We start from the raw sequence: 20,250 nt of genomic DNA on the forward strand, positions 1-20,250 counted from the left end.
TAACCTTTCCTCTTTCATTCCTCATTCAATCCAAAATTATTCTCCAGTCAAGATGCTGATGGCTGTTATCTCTTGGCCCTCAAGACATTCTCCTTCCTTCAGTGCCTAGTTCACAGGCTTTATCTTTACTACATCTCCTGCCCTCATATCATAAGATTTCAAGATACATATTGATATTTCCTCAAAGACCCTAACTTCTTAGTTCCTTGAGCTATTCAATTTCCATTATTTACCCCCGCCTATTTCACATCAACTTCACAAAGGATCATACTATTGATCTTGCCGTTACTTACATATGTTCCACTCCCATGTTCATGAATACTGACATCCCTTTAGCAGATCATATTTTATTATTCCAGCTTTCCCCATACTTATGATTCCTTTGGGGCAGCTAGGTGGTTCAGTAGATCGAGATCCTGGCCTGGAGTCAGGAAGACCTGACACTTACTAGCTGTGTAACCCTGGGTAAGTCATTTAGCCCTGTTTTCCTCACTTTCCTCATTTGTAAAATGAGCTGGAGAAAGAAATGGTTAACTGCTCCAATATTTCTGCCAAGAAAACTTCAAAAAGGAGTCACAAAGAGTCTTACAAGAATGAAACTACTAAACGACAACAATTCCTTCAGCCATCTTGTGACTTTCAATCCCTTCATCCTTCAGTTCTTTCCCAGGCCATTGACTCTGCACTGGCTCCTTTCTTCCCTATCTCCCCCCTTCGATGAACCAGTTCAGTTCTATACCATCCTTTACATGAGTCCCTTGACCCTTTATCCTATAGCCAATCATGCCTTGCCAAGTGCCAGCATTGAGTTACTCCCATCTTCTATAAACTCTTCTCCTATTCATGTAATGATGAACTGATTTGGATAAAAATCATAAAATCATGTTGACTAAGTCAGCTACAATTTTATGTCACATAATTTTAAATGGGCCCTCACTGCAGCATGACAGTCTTTTCACACCTCCCTAATCAATTCACTATACCATTTAGCACATTAGCTATTACAGACCTTTTCATCCATCCTCAAGCCTCCCGTGGCATCCTCTCCTTCCATCCTCTCAGGTGAAGACCTTGCCTCATATTTCACTGAAAAAAAAAATGAGGCCATTTGCCAGGAGCCCTCTCTCTTCTCCTCACTTCTTCATGTCATATCACTCAGATGTTTTACCATACTATTTCCTCCTTCACCCCTGGCTCACATGAAAAGGAAGACCTTTTGTTAAGGCAAACCTCTCTACACGCACCCTTGATCCAATTCCATACTACCTGATTCAGCAAATTGCACCCTCTCATACACTCTCTCTCTCTAATCTTCAATTTTTCCCTGTCTACTTCTTGCTTCCCTGCTGCCTACAAATATATTCATGTTTCCTCCATCCTTAAAAAAAAACCTTACTTGATCTGACCCTCCTTAATAGCTATCATCCTATATCACTCCTTCACCTTCATAGCTAAACTGCTCTAGAAAGTTAACTATAACTTGGTCCTTCCCCTCCTCTGCTCTCCTCTCCTACATTCTGGCTTCAGACCTGATCATTCAACTAAAATTCCTCTCTCTACAGTTACCAATAATTTCTTAATTATTGAATCTAATCACTTTTTCTAAGTCCTTTTCCTCTTTGACTTCTCTATAACTTTTGTTTTGTTTTGTTTTTTGGTGAGGCAATTGGGGTTAAGTGACTTGCCCAGGGTCACACAGCTAGTAAGTGTTAAGTGTCTGAGGCCAGATTTGAACTCGGGTCCTCCTGACTCCAGGGCCAGTGCTCTATCCACTGTGCCACCTAGCTGCCCCAACTTCTCTATAATTTTTGAAACTGTTAATCACCCTTTTCTCCAGGATACTCTCTTTTCTTTAGGGATCTTGTGTCTCCTGGTTCACCTTCTACCAGTTTGACCATAAATTTTCGGTATCCTTTGCTAGATCCATCTCTAGGACATACCCACTAAAGGTGGGTATACTCCACAGATCTGTCCTGAGGGCTTCTCTCTTCTCCTTCCATCCCATTTCACTTGGTGATCTCAGCTTCCATGTTTTTAATTATCATCTCTATTATGATGACTTTCAACTCTATCTAGCCTTAGTCTCTCTCCTGAACTCTAGTCATACATCTTCTTCTTCTTCTTCTTGTTTGGTTGTTTCAGTCATGTCCAGCTCCCTGAGATTCCATTTTTGGGATTTACTTGGCAAAGATATGGAGTGGGTTGCCATTTCTTCTCCAGCTCATTTTACAGATGAAAAACTGAGGCAAAGAGGGTCAAGTGACTTGCCCAGGGTCACACAGCTAGCAAATGTCTAATATTGGATTTGAATTCATGAAGATGAGTCTTTCTGACTCCAAGCCCAGTGCTCTATCTGTTCCACCTAGCTGCCATGCATCACCAACTGCCTATTGCACATCCTGAACTGGATTCCCATAGCCATTTCAAATTCAACATGTTCAAAACAGAGCCCATCTTTTCTCAAGTTGAGAATAACACCAAGGTTGCAAGACTAGATTTCTGGGAGAAATGCTGTGTCTTCGACAGCAATAAGAAAGCTGGAAAACAGTAAGATTTCAGTAAAAAGACAGGTTCTGTTTTGGACATATATGGGTTTAGATGCCTATGGAACATCTAGTTCAAAATGTCCAAATGGAACTGATGACATAGGACTGGAGCTCAAGAGACAGACCACGGTTGTATATATAGATATGAGAATCAATTGCATATAGATGCTCATTAAAACCATGGTGGGAGCAGCTAGGTGGTACAGTAGATAGAGCACTGGCCCTGGAGTCAGGAGGACCTGAGTTCAAATCTGGCCTAAGACACTTGACACTTACTAGCTGTGTGACCCTGGGCAAGTCACTTAACCCCAATTGCCTCACCAAAAAAAACCAAAAAACCACACAATAAAAACAAAAAACAAACATGGTGGCCCCTCTCAGTGGCCTTAATAGCTATCAATTGTAAAGGTGAAAGGCAACATGGTGTATGGAGTCATAAGAGTACCAACTTTGGAGCCAAAGGCCTAGGTTCAAAGCCTGCCAAATAATTAGCCATGTGACCTTGGACAAGTTATTCCACATCTCTGAACTGTTAAAAGGAGGGTTTTGGACGGCATGAACTTTAAGATCTCTTCCAAGCCTTAAATCTTTGATCTTGAGAGTTTGAGAGGAGAGAGGCAAAGTGCTTATATAGACCCCTCTGCTATCTGGATTTTAGAAATGAGTAGCTCCCCATTATATTAATGATTGATTATATTTAAAGTCTATAAGGTTGGTGCTGAAAGTAGTATTCTCCCCCATTTTACAGATGAGGAAACTAAAACTCAGATAGGTCATGTGACTTGCCAGAGGTCACATAGTTGGTGATTGTAAGGGAGGGATTAAAAAACCAGTTTTTCTGAATTTAAGACCAATGTGTTTTCCACTCTACTGTGGTATCTTTCCTTGATAGCCCTGCTCTTTATCACCAGAGTCTCTGCTGGTGAAGAAGTAGAACTGCTTCTAGAATGAAAAAGGGAGTCCGGGTAGGAGAGGAGAGAAAGACAACCCCTCTCCCCTCTGGGGCTACATGCATTGTGGCTTTTTATGGCAAAGAGCACTGGAACTCTGCAGTTGACTGGCTGTGTGACCTTGGGCAAAATCACCTCTCTGGGTCTCAGTTTCCTCATTTGTAAAAGGAAGAGACTCCTACTAAATGATTTGTGAAGTTCTTTGGTTTTCTAACATTCAGTGAGTTATGAAGCTCATTCTAGCTTAATTTCACCTGAGTAAACAATTTTGGAAAGGAGGAGGAAACTGACAGGATGATTTACTCCAGCCGCACATTCCTTTAAGGGAAAACCCACGCCAGCCTTTCCACAGGGCTTATGATAGTGGATCATGGATAGTGAGGGATGCCAATTATCACTGCCCCCACAGGGTCCTTCATTTGCTAAGAGGGACCCATGACCCACCCAGACCAATGCATTCCTAGCCACCCCTCTTCCCCCACCCCATCCTGGCATGTACACTCCCAGTTTGGCCCTGGATCACAGAGTATGTTTTCATGTGTGATCAGCATTGTTTGACAATCAGGAAACTGCCAGGCTGGAGAATGTCAGCTCAGCTTGGCTCTGTCACTCTACTCCATACAGATCATGTAAAAGAAAACTTGGCGCAGTTAGAATCCTATGACTACGGTCCCTTTGCCAGATATGATTATGTCCCCAAATCACCTGTATAACAATAAATACCAATGATCCATCAAGGCAGTTCATTTACACTCTTTGTGGCTCACTGGATATAAAAGGGTTCCAAAAGAGCTTAACAAGCAGCGTATGAATATGTGTATGTGTGTGTGCGTCCATATGCAGAGCTGTGGTTATTGGTTCAACATTGTTGCTTCAAAATCCTCAGTTTAACTGCTCAATTCTTTTTTTGTTTTTGTTTTCGTTTTGAGGGGGCAATGGGGGTTAAGTGACTTGCCCAGGGTCACACAGCTAGTAAGTGTCAAGTGTCTGAGGCTGGATTTGAACTCAGGTCCTCCTGAATCCAGGGCTGGTGCTTTATCCACTGTGCCACCTAGCTGCCCCCTAACTGCTAAATTCTAAGGGGGAATTTCAAGCAAACTACCATACATAGTGTAGTAGGGATAGGGACTGGACTTGTGGATTTAATGTATGTAGAACTCCTAAATGAAGAAAATCTCCTATAGCAGGATAGCACTTTCCGTATAATTCAGTTTAGAGTATTGAGAGGGTAATTGGCTTGTAAACGTGCCATAGCTAATATGTGTCGGGAATAAGACTGAACCTAGGTTTTTCTGACTCCAAGGTCAGCTCTCTATTCAATACAGATTTCCTTTCCACAGTGGGGACTGGAGGCGGGGATAGGGATGCATAGCCCCACCCTTACCCAATCCCTAGACTCTAGAAATTCCTTATAAAATGTTTTGACTCTCCCTTCATACCAAAGAAGAAATCTGAATGATTACGGTATTAAAAGATAAATTATGTTGATATTATATGATACTATACATATATTTTATGCATTTCTGAGTTTCTAAACATTTTCTGTGTCATCTGCTGGCCTTCACATGTCATTTGCAGCTTCCACAAAACTCCCCCCAAATTCTCATTTAATTTCTTATGCCAACTCTCAATATATCAAAACCATGGGAAAAGTAGCAATGTGGATGGGATAACTATACTTTATACTGCCTCTCAGGATATCAGTAGAATAGGAATAAAGGCATAAAGGTGAGGTGAAATATTAAGTATCTTCTTGCATAAAATGTGGAAAATTCTTCTAAGGCAACTGCTCAGAGGCCAACAATCCCACCTCTTTCATTTTACAGATGAGAAAACTGAGGTTCAGAGAGGTTAAGTAAACTGAGGCCCAAGGTCAAAAGTAAGAGAGTTAGAAAGGGTGCAGGGGTTTGAAGAGTAGGAGAGATTAGAGATAATTAAACCTAGAGGAAAAGAACACAACTGGAGAGAAAAAGAGCAGTGTTTAAATCAAGATTCAAGAAAATAAATAGAAATTTCAGTTGAGTTTGATGCCAGGAGTCAACAGATGACCAATCTAGAACCTGAGGTAGGAAATCATGAACCAAGGGCAAAAGGTCCAAGGACAGAGAGAAGACCTACAAGGAACAGGCGTGAGAAAGCACTCCAAATGAGGAAGAGTACAAATCAAGGGTGACTACTCATATGAGAAATCAGTCTGATAGAATGTTCTTTTATACAGGAGCATGATAGCATTACAGGGGTGTACTGGTGCCAGTTTAGAGCCTGTGTTCTGAAGAGGTTATTGTTAAATTTTCATGGTGAGCATTTGTTGTCAGTCATTTCAGTAAAGTCTAACACTTCATGACCCCTTTGGGGATTTTCTTGGCAAAGATAATGGAGTAGTTTGCCACTTCCTTCTCCAGCTCATTTTACAAATGAAGAAACTGAGGCTAACAGAATGAAGTGACTTGCCCAGGGGCACATAGCTGGTGTCTAAGGCCAGATTTGAACTCAGGTCTTCCTGACACCAAGCCTGGCACTCTATCCACTATGCCACCTAGCCGCCCTTGTGAACATTTACATCTCAGAAATAAACACTAAAAAGATTTATTTTATTGTCTTGTTGATGGAAAAAATGTTAATGATAATGCAAATTGAACTAAAATATGTCAAGTGTACTTCCCCCCACACACACACAGAGAACTGGTTGTTAAACATTTACCAGCATACCCTTGTATGTTCCCCTCTTCTTTCAGGTTTAATACCATAGTTAGGGGTCAGAAGGCCATCACCCCACCCCAGAAGCTTTCCATAAATACAAGGTTTTGATTCAGTGAAATAGTATTGGTGGAAAATCTTATACATGAGTAGTCATGGAAAAATTCCCATATTAGCTAGAAAATCTTCACCAACTTGGAAGGGGGGGGAGTGTTTTTTGCCAGAAGGAAGACAAGGCAGCATGCTATTTGAACTCAAAAAAATGCACCACCTGCCTCTGGTGTCTATTAGAATACCTTTAGATGTTTCTACACAGGTCTATCAGGGCAAACTTGAACATGAAGTGACATTGTTATTCTACCAAACTGATGATGCATTGCATATCTCCTGGAATTCTAGTACAACCTCCACCTTGAGTAGATTTATATGCACCCTGCACCAACTTATTAAGTGCTCCATGAATTCCATCTCTTGTTTTTTCAGTTGCTGTTTTTCCAATTGGCAGTTGGTGTTGGCCTAGGCACTGGAGAATGGCCCAGACGGATTCAGAATGTTGAGAGAGATCCCAGGCACAGATGAGGATATTACTGAGCCAAACTACACCACCCCACCCCACCCCCGCCCTGCTAGTCCATCAATTCTTTAAAAATAGAGATTGTAGACCTATGAAATAGTGCAGGACCATTGTACAATCCACGTGGCATACTTCATTATTCATATAGGCCATAACAGACCTTGAAGGATATTTTCTGCTCAGACCCTCCACCATCCAAATCTGATTGGACACTCCCTGGAGGTCAAATTTGACAAACTGCACAGCCTGAGCCAGTTGGTCCAGTATTGATTCCAGATAGTAATAGAATTCAAGACCCTTTAATCAAAGCAGAGCCTCAACTCCTTGCTCCTTTTCTTAACAAATAGTATTGAGGGCAGCTAGGTGGTGCAGTGGATAGAGCACCGGCCCTGGAATCAGGAATACCTCAGTTCAAATCCGGCCTCAGACACTTAACACTTACTAGCTGTGTGACCCTGGGCAAGTCACTTAACCCCAATTGCCTCACTAAAAAAAAAAATTAATCAATTAATTAATTAACAAATAGTATTGAAGGGCTGGTGGGAGACGTGGAAGTTTTCATGATTCCTTTAATAATTGTTTTCTGAGATATTCTTGCATGAGGAGATATAGAAAGATGGATTTCATGCTTCTAGGACCAAGTTAACTGCAAAATTACAAACTACCTAGGTGCCCTTGTGAGTAGTAGTAGTAAGTACTACTACAGGTAATAACTGAATATGTCCCAATATTGAATGTGTCCCAGAATTCCTAGAATTGGAAAGGGAATGTCAGGTTACAGTGTAGCTGGGGGCCATAGCTAGGTAAGGTAGATATCTACTCCAACCTGTGCTTCTAGTAATACACCAAGCAGAATGTGACATTTCCTAAATTCCAGGCAACGTCCAAATTAGGAAAATCATGGCAACAAATGGCTGAGAAGTTCTTGGGTGTATGTGAGTGGCTGATATTAAGGCTGAACGATTATAATATTGCTGCGCTGAACCAGAAAAGACTTGGTCTCCTGGATCACTTGTCCAGAAAGAATTAAGTGCCTGCTAATTACCTCAACTATCACCAGAAAGAGAGTTATGGTCTCAGGGGAAGTTATCTTTGCTAAATGAAGGTCAAATCCATTAAAACCCTCTAGGCTCCAAAATTCACCTGAGCTGTGACTGGCAATCCTGATTACTGTTAAGTTTAATCTCAAGAATCGAGAATAGGAAGAGTTGTTAGGAAAGTTGTACTTTTCACTGGGAGCGAGGACTAGAAGGAAGTGGTCATTATCAAAAAACGCTCCCCCCCCCCCAAATTATCCAAGGAGGTGAGCAGGAAAATATATGGATAACCCTATTTCTTATTGTGCTTTGAAGCAAGTTTTCTGTGGGCCAGATCTGGTAACCCAAAACCTAGGGAGGCCTTTCCATGCTTTACATTACTATTGGGAAGGGAAGAATGCTGGAGAAATTGCAGTAGATTTGGGCACAACTGAAGATAGGACTCTAAGTGGGTATATTGCAAGATAAGTACCAGTTAGTCAGTGGTTAACTCCCCCAGCTTACTGAATCTTCCTGCTTATTCCTCTCAAATAGGCCTGGCCAAATCTTCTTTAACAATTTTTTTTATCATGGCCAGTATATTCCAAGATAAATCCTGACTTTGGGTCTTTCCCAAAGGAACTTATCTATTGTGCCATATTTCTGTTCCTAAAGCTTAGCAAGTGAATTCAACAGCTAGCTATTTTGAAGTTAAAAGAAAATACTGAAAGTCTCCAAGATCTTCTGAAAGAATTCCTCCATATCATTCACTAGATGGCATTTCCTTGGGAGGGTAAGGGGTGGACACATGGGCAACTAGTCCCAATATACAAATCAATATACCCAGTCATCTTGGCCTAAGATGCAGGGAGTCCCCAGGGGTTGAAGGTCCAGAAATTTCTGAGTTCCTCTTTTCTCTAACTGGTAAACTAGTCTGGGAACCTTACTATACACTAATAGTTGAGACAGTTGGCTGAGACCATTTCTAGAACCATTCATTTACACCAATAAATTAATCTACAACAAGCATTTATTAATATAAGGGTAAGATTGATTCATTTACTCTACCCTACCCAATTTTTTGGGGGGGTGAGGCAATTGGGGTTAAGTGATTTGCCCAGGGTCATACAGCTTGTGTTAATTGTCTGAGGCCGAATATGAACTCAGGTCCTCTTGACTCCAGGGCCGGTGCTCTATCCACTGCGCCACTTAGCTGCCCCTACCCTACCCCATTTAAAGAATCAGTCAATCAGTCATAAGTCTTAATCTAAGTATGAAAAGTCTTCAAAAGCCCATTTGATGGATGATTTTGATTACATTAAATAGAAGCAATACATCCAAAATTAGAAGGGATGCGAAAAGCTGGGAAACAATTTTTATGGCCCGTACTTCTGATAAAGGCCTCATTTCTAAAATATATAGGGAACTAAATAAAATTTATAAGAATCCAAGTCATTCCCCAATTGAGAAATGGTCAAAGGATATGAACAGGCAGTTTTCTGATGAAGAAATCAAAGCTATCTGTTGCCATATGAAAAAAATGCTCTAAATCACTATTGATTAGAGAGGTGAAAATTAAAACAAATCTGAGGTACCACCTGACATCTATCAGATTGGATAATATGACAAAAAAGGAAAATAATAAATGTTGGAGAAGCTGTGGAAAAATTGGAACACTAATGCATTGTTGGTGGAGCTGTGAACTGATCCAACCATTCTGGAGAGCAATTTGGAATTATGGTCAAAGGGCTATAAAGCTGCGTATACCCTTTGACCCAGCAATACCACTTTGGGGTCTTTTTCCCAAAGAGATCATAAAAAGGGAAAAGGACCCACATGTACAAAAATATTTATAGCTGCTCTTTTTGTGGTGGCAAGGAATTGGAAATTGAGGGGATGTCCATCAACTGGGGAATGGCTGAACAAGTTGTGGTATATGAATGTAATGGAATTCTATTGTGCTGTAAGAAACGATGAGCAGGAGGAGTTCAGAGAAACCTGGAAGGACTTGCATGAACTGATGATGAGTGAGATGAGCAGAACCAGAAGAACATTGTACACAGTATCATCAACATTATGTGTTGATCAACTGTGATAGACTAGATTCTTCTCACCAATCCAATAGTACAAGAAAGTTCCAAAGGACTCATGATGGAAAGGGCTCTCCAAATCTAGAAAAAAAAGGAACTGTGGAATATGGATGATGCTTGGACCATACTATTTCTTTTGTTTTCGGTGCTGTTGTTTTTCTGTTTTTCCTTTTTGCTCTGATTCTTCTCTTATAACATGACTAATGCAGAAATATGGTTAATGTTATTATGTATATATAACCTATATCAGATTACCTGCTGTCTAGGGGAGGGGGAAGGGAGAAAATTTTGAAATTGGAAATCTTATATAAACAAATGTTGAAAACTATCTCTACATGTAAATGGAAAATAATAAAATACTTTTTTTTAAAAAAGCCCATTTGATCAAGTGGAATAATGCCAAACCAGAAGTCTGCTGGATTTTATCTTGTCCTCCAGGTCCTATATAAAGGTATCAAGTTATCTGGAATGAGAAAATTCTAGAAATTAGTGCAATCATGGATTTCCAGTAAAAACCCCTGAGGAAGAACCACCTGGAAGGGAAGGTGAGGTCTGGACTTTGTTTGGCCTTGGCCAAATGTTCTTCCCCCTTTCCACTTTTACCAGAGGAGGACTTTTCAAGCTTTAAAGGGTCCGGAGAATTTTGGACTTCTCATCTTCTCATTAGTGTCCCAGCATGGTCCCTCAGGACAGCAATGGCAGTGTCTGCATTGGGAGTCAAGGATAAGCTGGAGGCAAAGGAGAACTTATTGAGTATTCATGATTGGGAGGAAAGGACTTCCAGCAACAGAAGCTGTGATTTATCTCTTTGCCATATGTGCTCTCTAAGTTCAAGTCCATCCACAGACTTCAGAGCTAGATAGATAAATAGATAGATACATAGACAGATATAGAGATAGCTAAATAGATGATAGATGATAGATAGATATAGGTATACACACATACATATACATATATATACATATATATATATATATATATATATATATATATATGGGAAAACGTCACATAATCTGGGGGGGGGGGCATTGTCTACCAACTGTTTTCCTGCATCACCTTAGTAATTATCCCTTTCTCAAAGTTACTTAAGACTGACTGACTAAATTCTCAACTGATAATATGGAGGAGTGGGGAGAAGAAGACATATTGGTGGAGGCTCAAGCTTATAGCATTACATGTATCACCCATAATTCCTCAGGGGTACTCCTAAGACCCTGAGAGAAAGATGAAATGTTACTCCAAGACCTGAGATTAATCAGTAAGACTAGAAGTTGGAATATGAATTCTTAGAACTTATATAGGCTACATTAAGTATCTACTATGTGGCAGACACTGTGCTCAGTCCTGAGGATGTCAATACAAAGAATAATACAATTTATACTCTAAAGGAACTTATTTTACAAGCATGCAACCCAATTCCCCCCACCCCGGCTTTTGGCACTTGGAATATTTAAGGTATGTGCTATGTCCCCACCCCTACAGGGTTACAGTGGAGGGCCAATGTTCCGCAGAAATTAGAGGCAAGAAATAACCTAAAGAGAGAGAAAACACACCAAGAGATGGAAAGTTGTGGGGCAGGGTATGTTGCAAACTAAGATCCAGGAGAGTAAACAGAAATTTGGGCTAAGGTCAAAACCTGGAGCCCACAAAAGCAGCTGATCAGAAGGGCAAGGAAGAATCATGAACTGAGTCCAAGAGCAAAAAATCCCCAGCAGGTGGGAGAACTGTGCAAAGCAAGGTTAGAAAAACACCACATGTTGAAGGAGATGTGAAGCATCAGCAGCTGATTGATAGCCTGTCTCATCCAAGGTATCAGACTGAGACAGTGTTCTTTGGCGGTAGCAACAAGCTAGTTTCATTGTCCTCTTCTGTCTCAGCTATGATCTCAACATGTGTCAGAGAGAAGGAAGGAGTCTAGTGTATCTGGAATAAAAGCCATCTACACATAGTTATGAAAAAGGGTACTGTTGTGAGAATGAGTAAAGGCTGGGGAGGGCGTGGTGAGAATAAACATTGCATGCCCACCATGTGCCAGGCACACTGTGCTAAGTGCTTTTTAGATTTTACCTCATTTGATCTTATAATAACCCTGTGAGGCAGGTGCTGTTATTATGATCATCTTGCAGTTGAGGAAACTGAGGCAAACAGGATTAAGTGACTTGCCCAGGTTCATATAGCTACTAAATGTTTTGAGGCCAGATTTTATCTCAGGCCTTCTTGACCCCAGGCCCAGTGCTCTATGCACTGCACAGATTTAAAACTGAGACATGTGGGAACATCTAGGTGGCACAGTAGATAAAGCATCAGCCCTGGATTCAGGAGGACCTGAATTCAAATCCGGCCTCAGACACTTGACACTTACTAACTGTGTGACCCTGAGCAAGTCACTTAACCCCCATTGCCCCGCCAAAATTTATTAATTAGTTAATTAAAATAAAATAAAACTGAGAGGTGGGGTGCAGCAACAAGCCCAAAAGTTTTTGGTCTGGAGTCTTTCTCTCCTTGTGTCACCATTGTGGTAAATGGTAGTGTTCTTGGGTATCCATGATATTCACAGTTCATGCTGCTCCAGAGCCCACATACAGTGTGCAGCAGAGCTGGAGGGTTAAGTAAGGATGAAAGCGATGGTCAGATATAGCCCAGAGATGTCTATCTGAATAGTACCAACTGAGCTTCCTCCCATTATCCCATGACTAGAGAAGGGTGACGTGGCAGTGAGCATCAAGCTGTGAGCTCTGCCTAGCTCATAGATGTAGAACTGGAAAATCCTCAGTTATTCCCACCTTTACCCTTTTCTACTGCTATAGAAAGTCATAAGACCACAGTTAACCACGTTTATTTAAAATCAATAATAAATACATATATAAATGTAAATGATCTAACCTTAATTAGTCCTCACTTCTACACAGCACTTTTTTTTTCCAGTGAGGCAATTGGGGTTAAGTGACTTGCCCAGGGTCACACAGCTAGTAAGTGTTAAGTGTCTGAGGCCAGATTTGAACTCAGGTACTCCTGACTCCAGAGCCGTTACTCTATCCACTGCGCCACCTAGCTGCCCAGCACTTTTTTATACATACCTGATGAACTCCCTCTCATAGTACTCACAATGACTGCTTCAAATATTATTTTCTCCCTCCTAGCCTTTAACTCCACTCCTAATCACTTCTCTCTCAGAAGATCTGCTATTTTGCTGAGAATACTGAGGCTCTCCATCACGAGCTCCATCGTCACCCATCCTCTGAACATCATTACTTCTTTATGTCCTCACCCATTCTCTTATCTTTCCCTCTTGTCTTAGAAATGAGATGACCTTCTTGCCTAGACCAATACCATCATTTTTACCCTTGATGGCACCGATCTTCCTATCTCCCCATGGACATTTTTCTACCAAACATTCCCCTGTGTTTTCATCACCAATCTCTCCTTTAAGGTTTTTTTTCTCTGTCTACAGATCTGTCTCTTATCCCTACCATCTTTTCAAACTATCATCCTGAATCTCCTCCCCTTTATTTTAGAAACTCAGAACAAAGTAGTTCCATTCACTGTCTCCACTATCCCACAACCCTCTCATTCAACTCCCTCCAATCTGGCTTCCATCACCAACAGTTTATTTTGAAAATGTTCTCCAAGATCAACAATAAACACTTAAATGTGGTTATCAAATCCATTGGCCTTTTCCTCCTTGATCCTTCTGCACTGTTCTACATTGTTGACAACTATCTCTTTGATATTCTGTCTTTCTTTGGCTTCCATAAGGCTGCTGTCTCCTTGTTCTCCCTCCAGCTCTTTGACTACACCTCCTGCCTGCTTTGATGGTTCTCTTCCACTTGTCTACTAAGCACAGATGTTCTGAAAATCTTTCCTCAACCTCCTCCTCTAAATCTATCTTCTTTCCTAATGTAGATTGTTTTCCTTGACAATTTCATCCACTCCAATGGCTTTAATTACCACATATATACAGATGAATCCCAAATCCATAAATCCACCCCCAATCTCTTTCTTTCTTGAACCCCTGTATGAGGCAGCCAGATGGTATAGTGAATAAAGTGCTAGGCCTGGAGTCAGGAAGATCTGAGTTCAAATCTGGCCTCAGATACTTACTAGCTTGACACTGGGCAAATCATTTAATCTCTATCTGCCTCAGTTTTCTCAATTGTAAAATTGGGGTATGTAAGGGGCTATCGAGCTATACTGTCTAAAATATCTAATGAGTGGTCGCCAATAAATTATAAGCTTTAGCAAGAGTTTAGACTTTTAAGCATTTATTAAGAAGAATAAGAATTTGGTGAAGAGAGAGAGAAAGAGGCCTAGATTCATCTGTCTATCAAAGGGGGCACGCTTCTCTTGCTCTGTTCCTCGCTGAGATCCTTGTGAAAGAGAGTGAGAGAGTGAGCCTTGTCCCTTCTCTGTCCCACAAGCCCCCTGTGCAACCGGGAACATCCTATCCACATGCACACACAGCTCCAAGCTAATTGGCTGGTAGTTTTGATAGACAGTACCCAGGAGCAAACATCACTTCCTGAACGTCAAGGAACTGACCACATGGCTTGCCCTCAGACTCCTTTTCCTCATGGCAGAGCTTTCTGACAGTAATTCTCCAGCAGGTGGCATCACTCCAATCGTTACAGGTAATAATAGCACCTATCTATCAGCATTGTTGTGAGGATTAAATGAGGTAATATTTGTAAAAGAGATTTGTAAAATGAGATAATATTTATAGAAGAGCCAGTTCTTGCTACATAGAAGGCATTTATTAAATGTTTACTGATTGACTAGTATTTTAATCATTCTTGCCAATTGAAGAATGGGGCTCCAAAAAAGTAGTGTGGAAATATAACAGCTGATTTAGAAGACAGTACCTGAATATGTGATTTAGAATATACATGACAAAGGCTGCTAAGTGTTGCGTGCACATGCACATGCAAACATGCACATGGGAGAGTGCTCTCTCCAGAAGTCTTTATGGAGATAATGGAGAGGAAATGACCACATCAGATTTTATAAAAAGTAATAGGCACAACATTTAGTAACAAGAATCTCAGTTGAGAGAACCAATAATTCAAAAAGAGTCAGTATCAAAGATGAGAGACAGCAATAAAACCCATGACCACAGATAGACAAATACACAAAACTATGGATAATCAACAGATCAAGGACATTTATCAAGCTCCTATTGTGTGCGACAGTAGCCATGTTGTTAAACACTGGCAATAAAAATACGAAGAATTAAAACATTTCTCATCCCAGTGAGCTTACATTCTAATGAGGGAGTAAAGTTCAAATGTAAATAGTTACAGAATAAAGAGAGTAAATGTAAATAAACACAAGGTAGTTAGGGAAGATGAACACTAATAATTGGGGACATGAGGAAAAGTTTCATGTTGAAGGTGATATTGAGCTGAATAATAACAGATGAATTCTATGAGGCATAGATGAGGAGAGAATTAATTTCAGATATGTTGGGTGGGGGTGGCCAGTGTGAAGGAATAGAAGCAGAATATGGAGTGTCCTTTGTTAGCAATAGAGAGAAAGCCAGTATGACTGGATCAAAGAGTCCAGAAGGGGAAGTAATATATTTTCTTCAGTCATGTATGACTCTTCATGACCCCATCTGGGGTTTTCTTGTTAAAGATACTAAAGTGGTTTTCTATTTCCTTCTCCAGCTCATTTTACAGATGAGGGAACTAAAGCAGATAGAGTTAAATGACTTGTCCAGGGTCACACAGTCATTAAGTGTCTGAGGCCAGATTTGAACTCTGAAAGATGAGTCTTTTGGATTCCTAGTCTGCCAGCACTCTGTGCACTATGGCGCCACCTAGAGCCCTGAAAGAAAGGGCTTTAAATGCTACACATAAGAGTATCTATTTTATCCTAAAGGCAATAGGAAATCAGTGGAGTATAGCAATAATAAGGTGAACTAGATATACAAGGAGATAATTTCATAGGAATCGCTAAAATGTTGTTGGATAGAACTAGAACATAGATATAGATAGTAGGGAGCCACTGGAGTTTATTGTGGGAATGAGAAACAGTGACCTGTGCTTTAAGAAGATCCCTTTGACAAGGTGAGTGGAGAATGGATTAGACTGGGGAAAGAGTTGAGGAAGGGAGCCCAATTGGAAGGCTAATGCAATAGTTCAAATAAGAAGTGATGAGAGCCTTCCCAGAGTGATGGCTATATGAATAAAGAGAGAGAGGAACATATATGAAATGTGTCAAAGGTAAAACTCTTTACTTTCCACCAGTAGCTCTTTGGATTCCACAAAACTTCATGCTCTATCAGGGATAAATTGATCACCTGAAATCTCATTATCATGCTGATTGACTCTGCTTTGGATACTCAACACTTTCTCAACTCCTTCAGCTTTCTCTCCCCTCTAATTGGAGGTCTGGAAGGTGAACCTCTAAACTCCTCCCAAAGTTTTCCTTTATAGAGACCTGGGATCTGAACTTTCCAACTAATTCTCAACTTTCCATCAACAGCTCTACTTGGTTTGGACTCCACACCACAGAGTCAGGCACGCTCTGGGGACCTCCCTCTTTCCAGCTTCCTTTTCTGTGTTGTCTTCCCCCATTAGATTATAAGCTCCTTGAGGGCAGAGATTGTCTTTCTTATTTGTATCCCCAGCAATTAGCATGGTGCCTTGCATATAGCAGGTGCTTAATAAATGTATACCAAATTGAATCGAACTTACTGGAAATGTGGAAAGAATGTGACTGAGGAGTCAGAAATGATGCCAGGGTTGTGAGCCTGGGTGACTGGGAGGATAGTGATATATTTGAAAGTAATAGATAAATTGGAAAGAGAATATATCAAGAAAAATAATGAGTTCTGTTTTGAACATGAAAAGTTTGAGACATCTACAGGATATCCAGTTCAAGATTTACAAAAAACAATTAGTGATGTGGAACTAGGACTCAGGAGAGAGACTAGGACTGGATATATAGATCTAGGGATTATATGCATAGGAATTTAGAGGTTATTTCATCCAATCCTCTCATTTTATGGATGAAAAAACTAAGGCCCACAGCAGGAAAATGAATGGCCCAAAGTCACATGATTAATAAGAAGCAGAGCTGGAAAAAAAAAAAAAAACATTACCAAGGGTTTCCCATCAGTTATATTTTACAGGACAAAATAGAAACTTCTCATCCTCGTATATAAGGTCCTCTACAGATCAGCTCTAGATTACTTTTCTAGTCTTATTTCATACCACACCCATACAAATACTGGAATGTTTATTGCAGTCAAACTGGACCTCCTGTCATCATCCTGTCCTCTTCTACTTCTTTACATTAATGTAAGCCATCGCTCATTCTTGGAAGGAAACCTTCCATTGGACCCTGAAGGATAAGTTTCCCCCTCCTGATTCATATCATCCTTGGTGGGACTAGCCTTTGCACCTCACTGTGTCCTCTCCTAATGAATGTGCCCCAGACATAGTTTGAGGTAGTTACAGCTGTAGAAAAGAAAGTGATATTTGTTTGTTTGTTTGTTTGTTGCAGGGCAATGAGGGTTAAGTGAGTTGCTCAGAGCCACACAGCTAGTGTCAAGTGTCTGAGGCCAAACTTGAACTCAGGTCCTCCTGAATCCAGGGCCAGTGCTTTATCGACTGCGTAACCTAGCTGCCCCTGAAAGTGATTTTTTTTTTAACTTGTGTCCCCAATACCTAGCATAGGTTTTCAATCTGTGACCAGCTATCAATAGCAGCCATCTCTAAAGCCTAGAAGAGTGACACATGCCTCTAGTGACATTCCTTGCCAATTGTAAATCAATATTTGAGAGATACTCAGAGTCTAGAAATAGTAAAATATAACTAATAAGTGGCAATGACTCATTCTTATAAGATTCTGAACTTTGTACCTCAAAAGCCTTCACAAACATGTAAATCAGCTAGAAATCAGTAGCTCTTTATGGGTTTGGGATTATACAGGTATGAGCCTTCTTCACTCTTAGGCCACCATTACCTTTCTTTTTCATCATAAAACTCCCTTTCCCAGCTTTGGTTCCTTCCAAACACTCTCACAACCTTTAGTTATATTGGAAAGAAAAAATATCAAGCCTAGCAGCAAATAATGGGGTGGAAGAGGAGTTAGAAGAAAATATAGAGTAGAATCATCAAGGAATATAGTTCCACAGAAAGCTTGGTAATATTTAGGTATGATCCTCTCTGTCTTGGCCTTCATTATAAGATAATAAAATTCTTCTTCTTTTTTCTTTTTTTTCTTTTTTCTTTTTTTTTGTGGGGCAATCAGGGTTAAGTGACTTGCCCAAAGTCATACAGCTAGTAAGTGTCAAGTGTCTGAGGCCAGATTTGAACTCAGGTCTTCCTGAATCTAGGGCCGGTGATTTATCTACTGTACTACCTAGCTGCCCCAAGATAATAAAAATCTTAAGGCATTGTTTCCTTCTTTTGTACAAACCCACAGTGACCAGTGGAATTCTTTTCCTAAATTGAAGGTGCAATAAATACCACTGATTGAACCATGTCCTGTCTCCTTTGTCCCAGAATCATGGAGTGTCGGGGCTGGAAAAGGCCCTTAATAATTATAATGCTTCACATTTATATAAGAGTTTAAGGGTCACAAAACACTCTCCTCATAATAGTCTCATGAAGTTGATAACTCCATTTTACAGATGAAGAAACAGGTTTAAAAAGGTTAAGTTACTTGTTCAACATCATTTAGTTAATAAGTAGAAGACCTGGGCCTTAGACCAAAATCTTTAAATCCAATGATCATTCCTCTTACACCAGTTAGAACTGGAAATGACCTGAGGATACAGATTGAAACATATATCAAAGAATGTTGGAGCTGGAAGGGGCCTTAGAAGTCATCTACCCGCAAAGTGTCAAATGGGACCACTAGACCATCCATGAGCATCTCTGTGAGCTACATATTGACTTGGAAAACCAGATATTAACATTGTCTGTGTTCTACTGTATTTTATTTATTTTGCTAAGTATTTCCCAATTACATTTTAATCTGGTTCAGGCCACAGTCTGGAGTATTGCAGGCTGTGAGCAAAGTGTTTGATACCTTTGACCTTTCCCAACCATCCTATTCTATAGAAGAGGAAACTGAGAAAGAGTCATGCAAAAGTTAGGGGCAAGGGGCAGCTAGGTGGCACAGTGGATAGAGCACTGGCTCTGGAGTCAGGAGAACCTGAGTTCAAATCCGGCCTCAGACACTCAACACTTACTAGCTGTGTGACTCTGGGCAAGTCACTTAACCCCAATTGCCTAACCCCCCAAAAAAAGTTAGGGGCAAAATTGGTATTAGAATCCAGGCCCCCTGACTACTAGTCCAATTCTCTTTCCATCACGCCATGCTGTTTCCTTGCCCATCCCTCCTGCCACTTGCCCACTGAGAACATCCAATCCTATAAATACAATATTATAAATCCTTGATGTCAAGACTGGAAGAACTGCATAACCACTAAGAACAATTGTTAATAACTATTAGAAGCTCTCCACTCACTGAACACTTACCCTCATATAGAATTCTCTGCCCTCATTCCCAGATTTGATCTGAAAGATGTAATAGGCACCAGGATACCGAGTGGTTGCTTGCATTTGGAAGATGTCAGCGGGAACAGAACGTCCTGATACCACATCCATATCTCGGTACAGGATAGTGAAGGGCTGGTCTCTGCAGCCAGGATTTTCAGCTGGACACATGCAGCGACTTTAGGAGGTAGAAATAGCATTATTACTTCACAAATCCTTTCCATATGGCTTTCTGCGTTTCTTTCCCTTTCTAGAACACACTGGGCAATACAGAAATGGGGATACCACCAAATATTTATTAAACACCTACTATGTTGAAGGCACTGTGCTAGGGGTTAACACACAAAGACCAAAATAAAATCCTATGTGATCCCAAGGAGCTTATATTCTCCCAACTAGAATGCTGCGATCTTAGAGGCTCTCTCCTCTTGTCTTGACATTTAAGGAGGGCCAAAAAATGTAAAAATCTTTATTGCCCAGGATAGCCAGGGAATATTTTATTCTGGTTACTCATAGTTACATCATACAGAGTGTCCCCATATAATGCTTTATTAAGCTTGAATAAATGAAAACTGCACTAAGACTTCGGGAACACCCTATAGAGTAAACTTAAGTTTTGTTAAGACCAGTTTTTAAAATAGAACTCTGAATGTGTGTACACATACATATTTTTTAAAAAATTCATTGTTGTAAGTACTTCTTCTGCTGGTACAAATCACAGTTCATCCAAGCCTTCTTATCCCATGCAATTCTTTTCCATGTCTTTCAGGAAATACCTCATAGAGATTCTAGCCAAAGAATTAGACACCTTCCTCTGATTCTTCCACAAAAATCTTTCTTCAATGCTTCATTGTGGCATGGAGATGGC

At 40.5% G+C, this 20,250-nt stretch overlaps 1 protein-coding gene across 1 annotated transcript in view; it reads right to left on the bottom strand.

Annotated features, from left to right (window-relative positions):
- FBLN5 (fibulin 5) overlaps nucleotides 1-20,250 on the bottom strand; it is a 154,221-nt gene that overhangs the window by 10,086 nt on the left and 123,885 nt on the right. The window contains exon 10 of the mRNA XM_043985995.1: nucleotides 19,365-19,560. Coding sequence (XP_043841930.1) covers nucleotides 19,365-19,560 — 196 coding nt within the window. The remainder of the gene's footprint in view (nucleotides 1-19,364; nucleotides 19,561-20,250) is intronic.

The sequence above is a fragment of the Dromiciops gliroides genome, chromosome 2, assembly GCF_019393635.1.
Source record: "Dromiciops gliroides isolate mDroGli1 chromosome 2, mDroGli1.pri, whole genome shotgun sequence".
Classification (NCBI taxonomy): domain Eukaryota; kingdom Metazoa; phylum Chordata; class Mammalia; order Microbiotheria; family Microbiotheriidae; genus Dromiciops; species Dromiciops gliroides.